Genomic DNA, 14,207 nt, shown 5'->3' on the forward strand with positions numbered 1-14,207 from the left:
TCCCTGCTACTATACTAAAATCCCCTAGCTATGAAGGCCAACATACCATTTGCCTTCTTCACCACCTGCTGTACCTGCATGACAACTTTCATTGACTGATGTACCATGACACCCAGGTCTCGTTGCACCTCCCCTTTTCCTAATCTGCCACCATTCGGATAATATTCTGCCTTTGTGTTTTTGCCCCCAAAGTGAATAACCTCACATTTATCCACATTATACTGCATTTGCCATGCATTTGCTCACTCAACTAACTTGTCCAATCACCCTGCAGCCTCTTCGCATCCTCCTCACAGCTCACACTGCCACCCAGCTTAGTGTCATCTGTAGACTTGGATATTACATTCAATTCCTTCATCTAAATCATTGATGTATATTGTAAATAGCTGGGGTCCCAGCACTGAGCCCTGTGGCACTCCACTAGTCACTGCCTGCCATTCTGAAAAGGACCCGTTTATCCCGACTCTCTGCTTCCTGTCTGCCAACCAGTTCTCTATCCACATCAGTACATTACCCCCAATACCATGTGCTTTAATTTTGCACACCAATCTCTTGTGTGGGACCTTGTCAAAAGCCTTTTGAAAGTCCAAGTACACCACATCCACTGGTTCTCCCTTGTCCACTCTGCTAGTTACATCCTCAAAAAATTCCAGAAGATTTGTCAAGCCTGATTTCCCTTTCATAAATGCACGCTGACTTGAACCGATCCTGTCACTGATTTCCAAATGCGCTGCTATTTCATCTTTAATAATTAATTCCAACATTTTCCCCACTACCGATGTCAGGCTAAAATCGGTCTATAATTACCTGTTTTCTCTCTTCCTCCTTTCTTAAAAAGTGGTGTTACATTAGCTACCCTTCAGTCCATAGGAACTGATCCAGAGTCGATAGACTGTTGGAAAATGATCACCAATGCATCCACTATTATTGGCCTTCAATCCCATTAATTTCCCTAACACAATTTCTCGCCTAATAAAGATTTCCTTCAGTTCCTTCTTCTCACTAGACCCTCGGTCCCCTAGTATTTCCGGAAGGTTATTTGAGTCTTCCTTTGTGAAGACAGAATCAAAGTATTTGTTCAATTGGTCTGCCATTTCTTTGTTCCCCATTATAAATTCACCTGAATCTGAATGTATTCTGTTGACGCCGCCTGTTCTCTACCTGTTCGTGTAGATCAGGGTGGACTAACGAGAGCCTTGTCTTAAGTGCCCTTTTCATGAGCAGTTCAGCGGGAGGGACCCCGGTGAGTGAGTGGGGTCTTGTGCGGTAACTAAGCAGGACTCGGGATAAGCGAGTCTGCAGTGAGCCTTCAGTTACCCTTTTCAAGCTCTGCTTGATTGTTTCAACTGCTCGTTCTGCCTGACCATTGGATGCTGGCTTAAACGGGGCAGACGTGACATGTTTGACCCCATTGCGGGTCATAAATTCCTTGAATTCGGCACTGGTACAAGGACACAAGGACATCAGGCAGGCCGTGCGTGGCAAACATGGCCCATAGGCTTTCAATGATGGCAGCAGACGCGCTTGCCGACATTATCGCACATTCAATTCATTTGGAGTACGCATCTATAACCACTAAAAACATTTTTCCCAAGAATGGGCCTGCATAGTCGACATGAACCCTAGACCACGGTTTGGAGGGCCAAGACCATAAACTTAGTGGCGCCTCTCTGGGTGCATTGCTTAACTGGGAACATGTAATACATTTGTGCACACAGGACTCTGCATCGATACCGGGCCACCACACGTGGGATCTGGCTATCGCTTTCACCATTACAATGCCTGGGTGGGTACTGTGGAGATCACGAATGAAAGTGTCGCTGCCCATTTTTGGCACAACCACCCGATTGCCCCATAGGAAGCAGTCTGTTTGTATCGACATTTCATTTTTGCTGGTAGGGTTTTATTTCTTTCTGCATCTCTAACGGGACACTCGACCAACTCCCGTGGAGCACATAGTTTTTTACTAAGGACAGTAAGGGGTCCTGGCTCGTCCAGGTTCTAATCTGTTGGGCAGTAACAGGTGATTGCTCACTCTCGAATGCTTCCATTACCATGACTAAATCTGCGGGCTGTGCCATCTCCACCCTGGTGGTGGGCAATGGTAGTCTACTGAGAGCATTGGCACAATTTTCTGTGTCTGGCCTGTGGCGGATGGTGTAGTTCTATGCAGAGAACGTGAGCACCCATCTCTGAATGCCGACTGATGCATTCGTATTTATTTATCCCCTTATTTTCAGTAAAGAGGGATATAAGCGGCTTATGGCCGGTTTCCAATTCAAATTTGAGCCCGAACAGATATTGATGCATTTTCTTTACCCCGTAAACACACACTAACGCTTCTTTTTCGATCATACTGTAGGCCCTCTCGGCTTTAGACACACTTCTGGATGCATAAGCAACTGGTAGCAATTTCCCAAATTCATTAGCTTATTGCAATACACACCCGACCCCGTACGACGACGCATCACATGCTAGTACCAAACGTTTATATGGATTGTACAACACAAGCAATTTGTTTGAACATAACAGCTTCCTAGCTTTCTCAAAGGCATTTTCTTGGCTTTTACCCCATACCTATTCATCTCCCTTATGCAGTAAAGCGTGCAGGGGTTCTAACAAGGTGGTAAGACCCAGTAAGAAGTTACCAAAATAGTTCAGGAGTCCTAGAAACGACCGCAGCTCCGTCACATTCTGTGGTCTTGGTGCGTTCTTGATTACCTCCGTCTTCGAGTTGGTGGGCCTGATGCCATCCGTCGTGATTCTTCTCCCCAGGAACTCCACTTCAGGTGCCAGGAAAATGCACTTCGAGCGATTTAGCCTGAGCCCCACATGATTAAGCCGACTAAGAACCTCCTCCAGGTTCTCCAGGTGCTCGACGGTGTCCCGACCTGTAACCAAGATGTCGTCCTGGAAGAGCACGGTGCGTGGGACCGACTTCAGCAAGCTTTCCATGTTCCTCTGGAATGTTGCCGCGGCCGATCGAATCCCAAACGGACATCTGTTTTAAACGAAAAGACCTTTGTGCCTGTTGATGCAGGTGAGGCCTTTCGAAGATTCCTCCAGCTCCTGCATCATGTAGGCCGAGGTCAAGTCCAGCTTCGTGAAAGTTTTCCCTCCCGCCAGCGTCACAAATAGGTCATCTGCCTTTGGTAGCGGGTATTGATCGTGCAGCGAGAAACGATTGATAGTTATGTTGTAATCACCACAAATTCTGATGGTGCCGTCTACCTTGAGGACTGGAATGATCGGACTGGCCCACTCATTGAATTCGATCGGCAAAATGACGCCCTCTCATTGCAGCCTGTCCAGCTCGATCTCCACCCACTCTCATCATGTAAGGTATCACTCTCAGCTTGTGATGGATGGGTCGCGCCCACGGAATCAAATGGATCTGCACTTTGCTCCTTGGAACTTCCTGATGCCTGGTTCGAACAGCGAGGGGAACTTGCTTAGGACCTGGGCACATGAAGTGTTGTTGATGGACGAAAGCGCTCGGACGTCGTCCCAGTTCCAGCATATCTTTCCCAGCCAGCTCCTGCCAAACAGCATGGGGCCATCACCCGGTGCTACCCAGAGTGGTAACACGTGCACCGTTCCATCGTAGGAGACCTTTATGGTAGCACTGCCAATTACGGGAATCAGTTCCTTTGTGTATGTTCTGAGTTTGGTACGAATGGGAGTCAGGACTGGTCTTGAAGCCTTGTTGCACCACAACTTATCAAAAGTCTTTTTACTCATTATGGACTGGTTTGCGCCCGTGTCCAGCTCCATGGACACCAGGAGTCCATTTAATTCAACCTTCAGCATTATCGGGAGGCACTTTGTGGTAAATATGTGCACCCCATATACCTCTGCCTCCTCGGTCTGAGGCTCTGTTCGTCCACTGTGGATCTGTCCTCCTCTGCAACATGGTGGTTTGCAGGATTAGCAGGGTTTGCAGCACACCTGCACATGCGTTGGAGGTGTCCCATTGTTCCACAGCTCTTGGAAATGTATCCTTTGAAGCGGCATGAATGGAATCGATGATCACCCCCACAGCACCAACAAGGTGTTAATTGCCTTATATTCACCACCCTTGATGGCGGACTTGGAGTCATCTGCGGACGTGCAGCTACAGGCGTGTAAGTCCTGCCATGTACATTTCAATTCGAAAACAAATTTACGTTGTTCATAGTGCTTGCAGCAGCACTAGTGTGTTGGGAAATTTGTTTGACATTGTCACTGGTGGAGATAAACACCTGGGCTATCGTTATGGCTTTACTCAAGGTTGGGGTCTCTACAGTCAAAAGTTTGCGAAGTATTACTTCATGGCCAATGCCAAGTGCAAAGAGGTCTCTGAGCATATGCTCCAAGTGTCCTTCAAATTCGCAATGTCCTGCAAGTCGCCTTAGCTCGGCGACGTAGCTCGCCACTTCCTGGCCTTCAGACCTCTTGTATGTATAGAACCAATACCTTGCCATCAGAACGCTTTCCTTCGGGTTTAGATGCTCCTGGACCAGTGTGCACAACTCATCGTACGAATTGTCTGTGGGTTTTGCTGGAATGAGCAGGTTTTTCATGAGGCCATACGTTGATGCTCTGCAAACGGTGAGGAGGATTGCCCTTCGTTTGGCAGCGTTCCCTTCTCCTTGCAGCTCATTGGCCACAAAGTATTGGTCAAGTCGCTCCACGAAGGTTTCCCAATCATCTTCCTCCGAAAATTTCTCCAGGGTGCCGACAGCTCTCTGCATTGTTGTGTTGGGGTTCGGTATCTGTATCTCATCACCATTTGTTATGTCTTGGATAAAGAGTCAGACTAGATGCTGCAAGCTCAAAGTAAGTGTGACCATAGTCTTTTATTGCAGATCTCAGGAGTGCCTCTCCAGCCTGTGAGACCTCCTTATATACAGGTGCTCCCAAGGGATTGTGGGATCCCTTGGGACTCCAGGGGATAAGCCCTCTGGTGGTTACACATGGTAATTACAGGTTTACATACATAACACTATCTTTAATTTCTTTTGTTAGCCATGGCTTGGCCACTTTTCCTTTTGTGTCCAGAAAGGAATGTATAACTGTTGCAATTCATGCATTCGTTCCTTAACTATTAGCCATTGCCTATCCACCGTCATGCCTTTTAATAAATCTTCCCAATCTATCATAGCCAATTCATTTCTCATATCTTCGTAGTTTCCTTTGTTTAGATTTAGGACCCTAGTTTCGGATTGGATTACTTCACTTTCCATCTTAATAAGAAATTCAATCATGTTATGGTCACTCTTCCCTAAATGACCCTGCACAACAAGACTGTTAATTAACCCTTTCTCATTACACAATACCCAATCTAGGATAGCCTGTTCCCTAGTAGACTCCTCAACATACTGGTCTAAAAAACCCATCTCGTATACACTCCAGGAATTCATCTGCCACAGTGTTATTACTAATTTGGTTTGGCCAGTCTATATGTCGATTAAAGTCACCTACGATTACTGCAGTACCCTTGCTACATGCATCTCTAATTTCATGTTTGATGCCGTCCCCTACACTACCACTACTGTTTGTAGACCTATAGACAACTCCCAGCAATGTTTTCTGCCCCTTGGTGCTCCTTAGCTCCACCCAGACTGATTCTACATCTTGATTTTCTGAGCCAATATCCTTTCTCACTATTGCTCTGATTTTATTCTTTACTAACAATGCCACACCACCCCCTTTTCCATTTTGTCTGTCCTTCATAAATATCAGATATCCTTGGATATTCAATTCCCAACCCTGATCACCCTGCAATCATGTCTCCGTAATTGCAACTATATCGTATCCCTTTACATCTATTTGCGCCGTTAATTCGTCGACCTTATTACAGATTCTTCCTGCATTCAGATACAATGTTTTTAAATTAGTTTTTTTAACATTATTAGACATCTTAACATTATTTTGTACTATAGCCCTATTTGTCTTAATGCTACTTTTTCTTACCTGGACCCTATTTGCTAGTGCACTCTTTTGTTTTATGCTCTGTCCCTTCCTGACATAATCTGATTATCCTTACCACAATCACTTTCCTGCATTGCTTCCTTTTCTTTTCTATTTAGCATTCTAGATTGCTCTCCACTGCGACCATCCCCCCCGCCGCCCCCCCCCCCCCCCCCTTATTTAGTTTAAAGACCTATCCACCTCCCGAGTTATTCGGTTCGCTAGAACTCTGGTCCCAGCATAGTTTAGGTGTAGTCCGTCCCCACGGAACAGCTCTCTCTTTCCCAAGTATTGGTGCCAGTGCCCCACGAATCAAAACCCACTTCTCCCACACCAACCTCTGAGCTACGCATTCATCTCCCTGATTCTATTGACCCTATGCCAATTTGCTCGTAGCTCAGGTAATAATGCAAAGATTATTACTTTTGTGGTCCTGCTTTTCAATTTAGTCCCTAGCTGTTCAAATTCTCTCAGGAGAATCTCTTTCTTAGTCCTACCTATGTCATTGGTACCTACGTGTACCATGATAACTAGATCCTCCCCCTCCCACTCCAAGTTCTTCTCCAGCCCGGAGGAGATGTCCTTTACCCTGGCACCGGGTAGGCAACACAGCCTTCGGATGCATGCTCTTGGCTGCAGAGAACCCTAACTATCACCTTAACTATACTGTCCCCGACTACAACCACCTGCCTCTTTACTCCTCCCACTTGAATGGCTTTCTGCACCACGGTGCCTTGGTCAGTCTGCTCGCCCACGCGGCAGTCTGCACACTTGTCCACAAGGGTTGCAAGAACCTCAAATATATTGGACAAGTGCAGGGACTGAGGCTCCTGCAATACTTTCCTGCCTCACTCGCAGTCACACCCTCCTGTCCCTGACCACGTGTCAATTCTAAAGTATTTAATCTAGAGGGTGTGGCTGCCTCCTGGAGCAAAAAGTTCCAGGTAACTTTCTTCCTCCTTGATGTCTCGCAATGTCTGTAGCTTCAGAGCCGAAGTTCGTTGAGCCGCAGACACTTACTGCAGATGTAGTCGCCCTGGACCAAAACGCCCAGAAGCTCCCACATATTGCAGCAGCAACACATCTCCTGTTTTCCCATTATATTATTTAATTAATTAGTTTAGTGTTAGTATTTACCCTATATAGAAACATAGAAACATAGAAAGTAGGTGCAGGAGCAGGTCATTCAGCCCTTCGAGCCTGCATCACTATTCAATATGATCATGGCTGATCATGCAACTTCAGTACCCCATTCCTGCTTTCTCTCCATAACCCTTGATCCCTTTAGCCATAAGGGCAACATCTAACTCCCTTTTGAATATATCTAACGAACTGGCCTCAACAACTGTCTGTGGTAGAGAATTCCACAGATTCACAATTCTCTGAGTGAAGAAGTTTCTCCTCATCTCGATCCTAAATGGCTTACCCCTTATCCTTAGACTGTGACCCCCGGTTCTGGACTTCCCCAACATCAGGAACATTTTCCTGCATCTAACCTGTCCAGTCCCGTCAGAATTTTATATGTTTCTCTGAGATCCCCTCTCATTCTTCTAAATTCCAGTGAATATAAGCCTAGTTGATCCAATCTTTCCTCATATGTCAGTCCTGCCATCCCGGGAATCAGTGGTGAACCTTCGCTGCACTCCCTCAATAGCAAGAATGTCCTTCCTCAGATTAGGAGACCAAAACTGCACACAGTACTCAAGGTGTGGTCTCACCAAGGCCCTGTACAACTGCAGTAAGACCTCCCTGCTGCTATACTCAAATCCTCTCGCTATGAAGGCCAGCAAGCCATTTGCCTTCTTTACTGCCTGGAGTACCTGCATGCCTACCTTCAATGACTGATGTACCATGACACCCAGGTCTCGTTGCACCTCCCCTTTTACGAATCTGTCACCATTCAGATAATAATCTGGCTTCCTGTTTTTGCAACCAAAGTGGATAACCTCACACTTATCCACATTATACTGCATCTGCCATGCATTTGCCCATTCACCTAACTTGTCCAAGTCACCCTGCAGCCTCCTAGCATCCTTCACACAGCTCGCACTGCGACCCAGCTTAGTGTCATCTGCAAACTTGGAGATATTACATTCAATTCCTTCGTCTAAATCATTAATGTATATTGTAAATAGCTGGGGTCCCAGCATTGAACCCTGCGGCACACCACTAGTCACTGCCTGCCATTCTGAAAAAGACCCATTTATTCCCACTCTTTGCTTCCTGTCTGCCAACCAGTTCTCTATTCACGTCAAAGCTTACCCCCAATACCATGTGCCTTAATTTTGCACACTAATCTCTTGTGTGGGACCTTGTCAAAAGCCTTTTGAAAGTCCAAATATATCACATCCACTGGTTCTCCCTTTAATAGTTTATTAAATTAGTTAAACAAATAATGGCCAGTTTTTAGTATTTAGTTATATGCTATATGTTAACGTAAAGAAAAACTTAGCCCACAATCACTACCAATCACTTACCTGTCTTACCTGTGATGTCACATAGCAGAGTTCTCCTCACTCGGAGCCATGCGATCTTCTGGGAGAGGCAAAAAACCAGATCAAAACCCAGGCCAATTTGGGAAAAAATCTGGGAAAATTCCTCTCCGACCCAACCAGGCGATGGAAACTAGTGCAGGAGATCACACTTTACAGCCGTATGCTGTAGTCTGCTGTAGCTTTTATCCCCACTTTCGGGCCTCGGTCTGCTCCCGCTCAGGTACGCCACCGCTCCAAGGAAAAAGTTGGGAAAAACAAGGCAAAGCAACACCTCCCGCCCCCACTTCACTTAACTCTCCCATTTACCAAACTCTTGTTTTCTCACTCTGAGCTGAAGCACTCCGAGCTACCAGCACTAACTCTGGGTTTTAAAACTGCTTGTGGCTCAGATGAGTCACCACTGGTCAGCTGTTCAAAGAACCGATTTTAACTAGTTTTAATTAACTGGCTATTTAGCAAGCTGCTGGAGAACTAGCTAGCTAGTTTGTCTCTACTTAATCATTTTTTGGGCAAAGGAAATCTATAGAAAACAAAATGTAGATTCTCAGTAATCAAATAGTAACTATAGCTTTATTGAAATTGGAGTGTATATAAATCAGTAGAGCATGGAAACTGATCTGAAGTGTAACTAAATGATCACCTTGACATGTTATCGCCTGCCATTTTAACAAAGTGGCTGTTTTATGCATAGTTTTGATACGCATTCTAAGATTTTCCATTCATGGAATTTACATGGGCCAAAGTTGTGCAAAGTTTGAATAGACTTGCCTCAAAGTATTGCGATTTTTTTTGCACCACTACTCATGGTTGCTGTTTGATTCCAAGAACTGCATGAAAATTGTCTCCATAGCAAGCACTCCACAGTTATGAAACAGATTTCATGGCAAAAACTGAGCTGGTTGAATTTGCAATGTAATCATGGGCTGTGGGTTCTTATTGGATGAAAAGATAGCTCTTAAAGCTGTTCTTCAACCATTGAAAATTATTTTTTTAAATGTCTCCAAAATTGATGATAGGAGTAGGGAGGCAGAAGAAGAAAATAAACACATGACTTTAAACTTAAAATAGGATATAGCATGTCGAAAAGAGTAAAATTTAAGTTAATATAAAGTAAGAAAAATAACGGATAAGGAATAAAAGGAAAAGGGAACAACAGGGCAAGAAAAGGTAAAAGTTTTGAATGTTTCATTTTTATGTAAAATTATGGTTTAACTTAGTACTTCAGGGTTAGTATTATCATTTGAAGCTTTTAATAATAACCGACTAGCTTTATTAGTGAAACATTAGGATTCCTTTTAGTAATAGTGCGAGAACTGAACAACATAGGTTGGCCCAGGAAGTGAAGTTTCCTTCAACCTGCTGGAAGTCTTCCGGCTGGATTTTCGGCATTTAAGATTTTGGGATGTTAATGGCAGAGGGAAGGTCCTGGTACCGCCTGGAAAAAAATGACACCTCAGTCAACAAAATTGGGCAGCTGGGCCTCGAGTGTGGGGCGGACGCTAAGGGAATTGTTGCACATCTCTCTTAGGGCGCTAGGCCGGCTTAGCATGGGAAAATCCCGAGCTAAAGAGCCGGTCTCAGAGTGCTCTTAAGAGAGGCCTGGGGAGAAAAAAAAAACCTGAAAAATACCCCACCAAAAACATTCCCCCAGAATAGTTCATGTCACTACTACATAAATCGCAAAATAAAACAATCACACTTGCCTGAGGTTGACATTACTTACCTCTGCAGCTGCTGCAGGTCGGACCGCCCGTTTTCACAGACGGCCCCAGCATTGCGCTCTACGCAGCGCTACGGATCGGGCGAGAGGTAAAAATCGAGCCGGTGTCGCAACCAGTGGCGTTGCACACCGGCTCGCCTCTCCCAGGCGGTAATACTCCGCACTCCGCCGAAGCTGGCCCCGAAAACCCCAGCTGCAAGCTGGCCGCCCGCTCAGAAGCGCTCACCACTGCCATTGCCACCCTTCCGGGTCGAAAGCAGAGGCGGCTAGGAGCGGAAAATCCAGCCCTAAGAGTTAAATGTATTTTTTGATGAAGGTAGTTACTGCATAATGCTACTGTTCTTTTAAAAAAAAAATAAACCACAGCGAAATCCCAATTGTTATTTTCTTGCTATTGCATTGAAAAGATAGCATTTTATGGCAAAAGCTGAGAGTCATCATCCTTCACCTGCAGTTGTACTTGAATGGAATCAAAGAAGAAAGAGGGAGAAATCCGGAAACAATAGTGTTCCTTCCTGTTTTCTCTCTTGCCAGAGCATGTATTGTTCTTTAACTGGGAGGCTAGAATAGTCTGATCTGCAGACAACTTCTCCATGACCAGTGTAGATGATATATTTAGTTCAGCTGCAGCTGGACAGTGTCCAGCCAATTCCTCCACCCGTACCCTCACTTCCAGCAAAACAAAATCTGGTGCTCCATCTAGTGATGTGACTGAGAACCAGCAAAACCTGCTCAACAAGAGCAAATAACTTGAGTTCTTTATGAATAAGAATGTGGCCTTTTCTCATGCTATTCAAAGCCAGGAACTCAGACTCATAACCTTCTGCAGAGTCAAGTGCTTAAATGTTTCGGCTGCAGAGACACTTTAAATATTTTTTCTGTTTTTCATTTCAAAAGAGATATAATTTAGACAGGATTTAAAAATAAATAAGTACTAGTAATCAATATAGATTTAAATTAAACTATACATGCAACCTTTAATAATCAATTAGTGGTATTCAGGTACACAAATAACACCAATACTCATTTAGTTTTCACTTGGGTTTAAATGACTTGTGTCACAAACGCACTTATTGTGCCTGTCCTAGCCAATATTTATCCCTCAATCAACATAACAAAACAGATTATCTAGTCATTATCAGATTGCTGTTTGTGGGAGCTTGCTGTGCTCAAATTGGCTGCCGCGTTTCCTAAATTACAACAGTGACTACACTTCAAAAGTACTACATTGGCTGTAAAGTTCTTTGAGACGTCTGGTGATCATGAAAAGCACTATATAAATGCAAGTCTTTCTTTCTTTGTATTTATGTGTAAAAGATTCACCAATAGAGAAAATTAGTTTGGCTTCAAAATGTAATGCTGTAACTCTATAATACAAAATGTTAAATATTTGTGTTTTTCTAAGTTTCTATTTTGGCCCTGGAGGAATACGAGGGCCTGGAACAAACTCTGGAGTTGGAGAAAGATCTCCGAAAGGAGGCAGAGACCTTTGCCCATGAGGTATGAAAATCAACAACAATTTTATTTAACTGCAGTATATCTGAACAGTTACAGGCACTTTCAAGTCTACAAAAAGATGGTATGATCCCAGAATTGATGCCTAATTTTGTACAATTATAAATTTGCTCCTTTGAAAGCTTGCTATTCATTAATAGATTATTTAGGAACATGTTAACTAGCATTCTCCTCTTCTCAGGTGCATAGACAAAATAGAACCATTAAAATCAAATTAACCAATCTGGTTAATTCAATTATAAATGATATAATCACCAGCTAAGCACACAGGGATAAAACAGTGATTTCACATTTAATTTAGAATTCTAAGTCATATTCTTATCTTTTGAACATTCCTTCCCTAAATGTAGTGATTCAGCCATTGAGCTATGGGTGAACTGCAGGATGTGAACACTGAGTGCATGTAATATCAAGGAATGTGATGAATGTTGGGTGGAATCATCGGCGAGAGAGTGGATACATGACTGGAGGAAATTATCGTTGTGATAAAAGAATTGAGTGGGGAGGAAAGCGGGTAATTATAGCCTGACATCAGTAGTGGGGAAAAGCGGGTAATTATAGCCGGACATCAGTAGTGGGGAAAAGCGGGTAATTATAGCCTGACATCAGTAGTGGGGAAAATGTTGGAATCAATTATTAAGGATGAAATAGCAACGCATTGGAAAGCAGTGACAGGATCGGTCCAAGTCAGCATGGATTTATGAAGGGGAAATCATGCTTGACAAATCTTCTGCAATTTTTTGAAGATGTAACTAGTAGAGTGGACAAGGGAGAACCAGTGGATGTGGTGTATTTGGACTTTCAAAAGGCTTTTGACAAGGTCCCACACAAGAGGTTGGTGTGCAAAATCAAAGCACATGGTATTGGGGGTAATATACTGACATGGATAGAGAACTGGTTGGCAGACAGGAAGCAGAGAGTTGGGATAAACGGGTCCTTTTCAGAATGGCAGGCAGTGACTAGTGGAGTGCCGCAGGGCTCAGTGCTGGGATCCCAGCTCTTTACAATATACATCAATGGTTTAGATGAAGAAATTGAGTGTAATATCTCCAAGTTTGCAGATGACACTAAACTGGGTGGCGGTGTGAGCTGTGAGGGGGACGCTAAGAGCTACAGTGTGACTTGGACAGGTTAGTTGAGTGGGCAAATGCATGGCAGATGCAGTATAATGTGGATAAATGTGAAGTTATCCACTTTGTGGGCAAAAACGCGAAAACAGAATATTATCTGAATGGCGGCAGATTAAGAAAAGGGGATGTGCAACGAGACCTGGGTGTCATGGTTCATCAGTCATTGAAAGTTGGCATACAGGTACAGAAGGCGGTGAAGAAGGCAAATGGTATGTTGGCCTTCATAGCTAGGGGATTTGAGTATAGGAGCAGGGAGGTCTTACTGCAGTTGTACAGGGCCTTGGTGAGGCCTCACCTGGAATATTGTGTTGAGTTTTGGTCTCCTAATCTGAGGAAGGACTTTCTTGCTATTGAGGGAGTGCAGCGAAGGTTCACCAGACTGATCCCCGGGATGGCTGGACTGACATATGAGGAGAGACTGGATCAACTGGGCCTTTATACATTGGAGTTTAGAAGGATGAGAGGGGATCTCATAGAAACATATAAGATTTTGACGGGATGGGACAGGTTAGATGCGGGTAGAATGTTCCCGATATTGGGGAAGTCCAGAACCAGGGGACACAGTCTTAGGATAAGGAATAGGCCATTTAGGACTGAGATGAGGAGAAACTTCTTCACCCAGAGAGTTGTTAACTTGTGGAATTCCCTACCGCAGAGAGTTGTTGATGCCAGTTCATTGGATATACTCAAGAGGGAGTTAGATGTGGCCCTTACGGCTAAAGGTATCAAGGGATATGGAGAGAAAGCAGGAAAAGGGGTACTGAGGGAATGTTCAGCCATGATCTTATTAAATGGTGGTGCAGGCTCGAAGGGCCGAATGGCCTACTCCTGCCTATTTTCTATGTTTCTATGCTTCTATGTTTCTATGTTTACCAATGGCCGGAATTTTCTCCGGATAGGCAGGTTTGGGGCGGGGGTCTCCGAGGCAGCCGGAAAACCCGGGAGGCCGGGTTTCCTACAGGCCCTGCCGACTTTAATGGCAGGGCCTGATTTGCATGTGAATCCTCGCATTACCGGCCGCAGCTAGCCAGATTGAGAGGCTGGGTGGCTGCTGGCGGGTAGGCCAGCAGATGTAGGGGGCATCGGGGATGGGCTGGGGAGGGTGGGAGGGGATCGGCAGGGGAAGATTGCAGGAAGGCAGGATCTGGGATGGGATTGTTGGGGATCGGCGGGGGAAGGGATCGGCAGGGGAGTGGGGGAGGGGAACAGCAGGGGAGGGGGGGGAGGGGTACGGCAAGGGAGGGGAACGGCAGGGGAGGGGGGGAGGGGATCGGCAGGTGAAGGGGGGGAGGGGATCGGCAGGGGAGGGGGTAGGGGGATGGCAGGAGAGGGGGGAGACGATCGGCAGGGGAGGGGGGGGGAGGGAAACGGCGGGGGGAGGGGGGGGAGGGGAAC

The 14,207-nt window shown here is 45.2% G+C and overlaps 1 protein-coding gene across 1 annotated transcript in view; it reads left to right on the forward strand.

Moving 5' to 3' along the window:
• The window catches only part of shtn1 (shootin 1), a 116,858-nt gene that overhangs the window by 78,419 nt on the left and 24,232 nt on the right, over positions 1–14,207 (forward strand). The window contains exon 8 of the mRNA XM_070873968.1: positions 11,573–11,667. Coding sequence (XP_070730069.1) covers positions 11,573–11,667 — 95 coding nt within the window. The remainder of the gene's footprint in view (positions 1–11,572; positions 11,668–14,207) is intronic.

Source organism: Pristiophorus japonicus, chromosome 3 (assembly GCF_044704955.1).
Source record: "Pristiophorus japonicus isolate sPriJap1 chromosome 3, sPriJap1.hap1, whole genome shotgun sequence".
Lineage (NCBI taxonomy): Eukaryota > Metazoa > Chordata > Chondrichthyes > Pristiophoridae > Pristiophorus > Pristiophorus japonicus.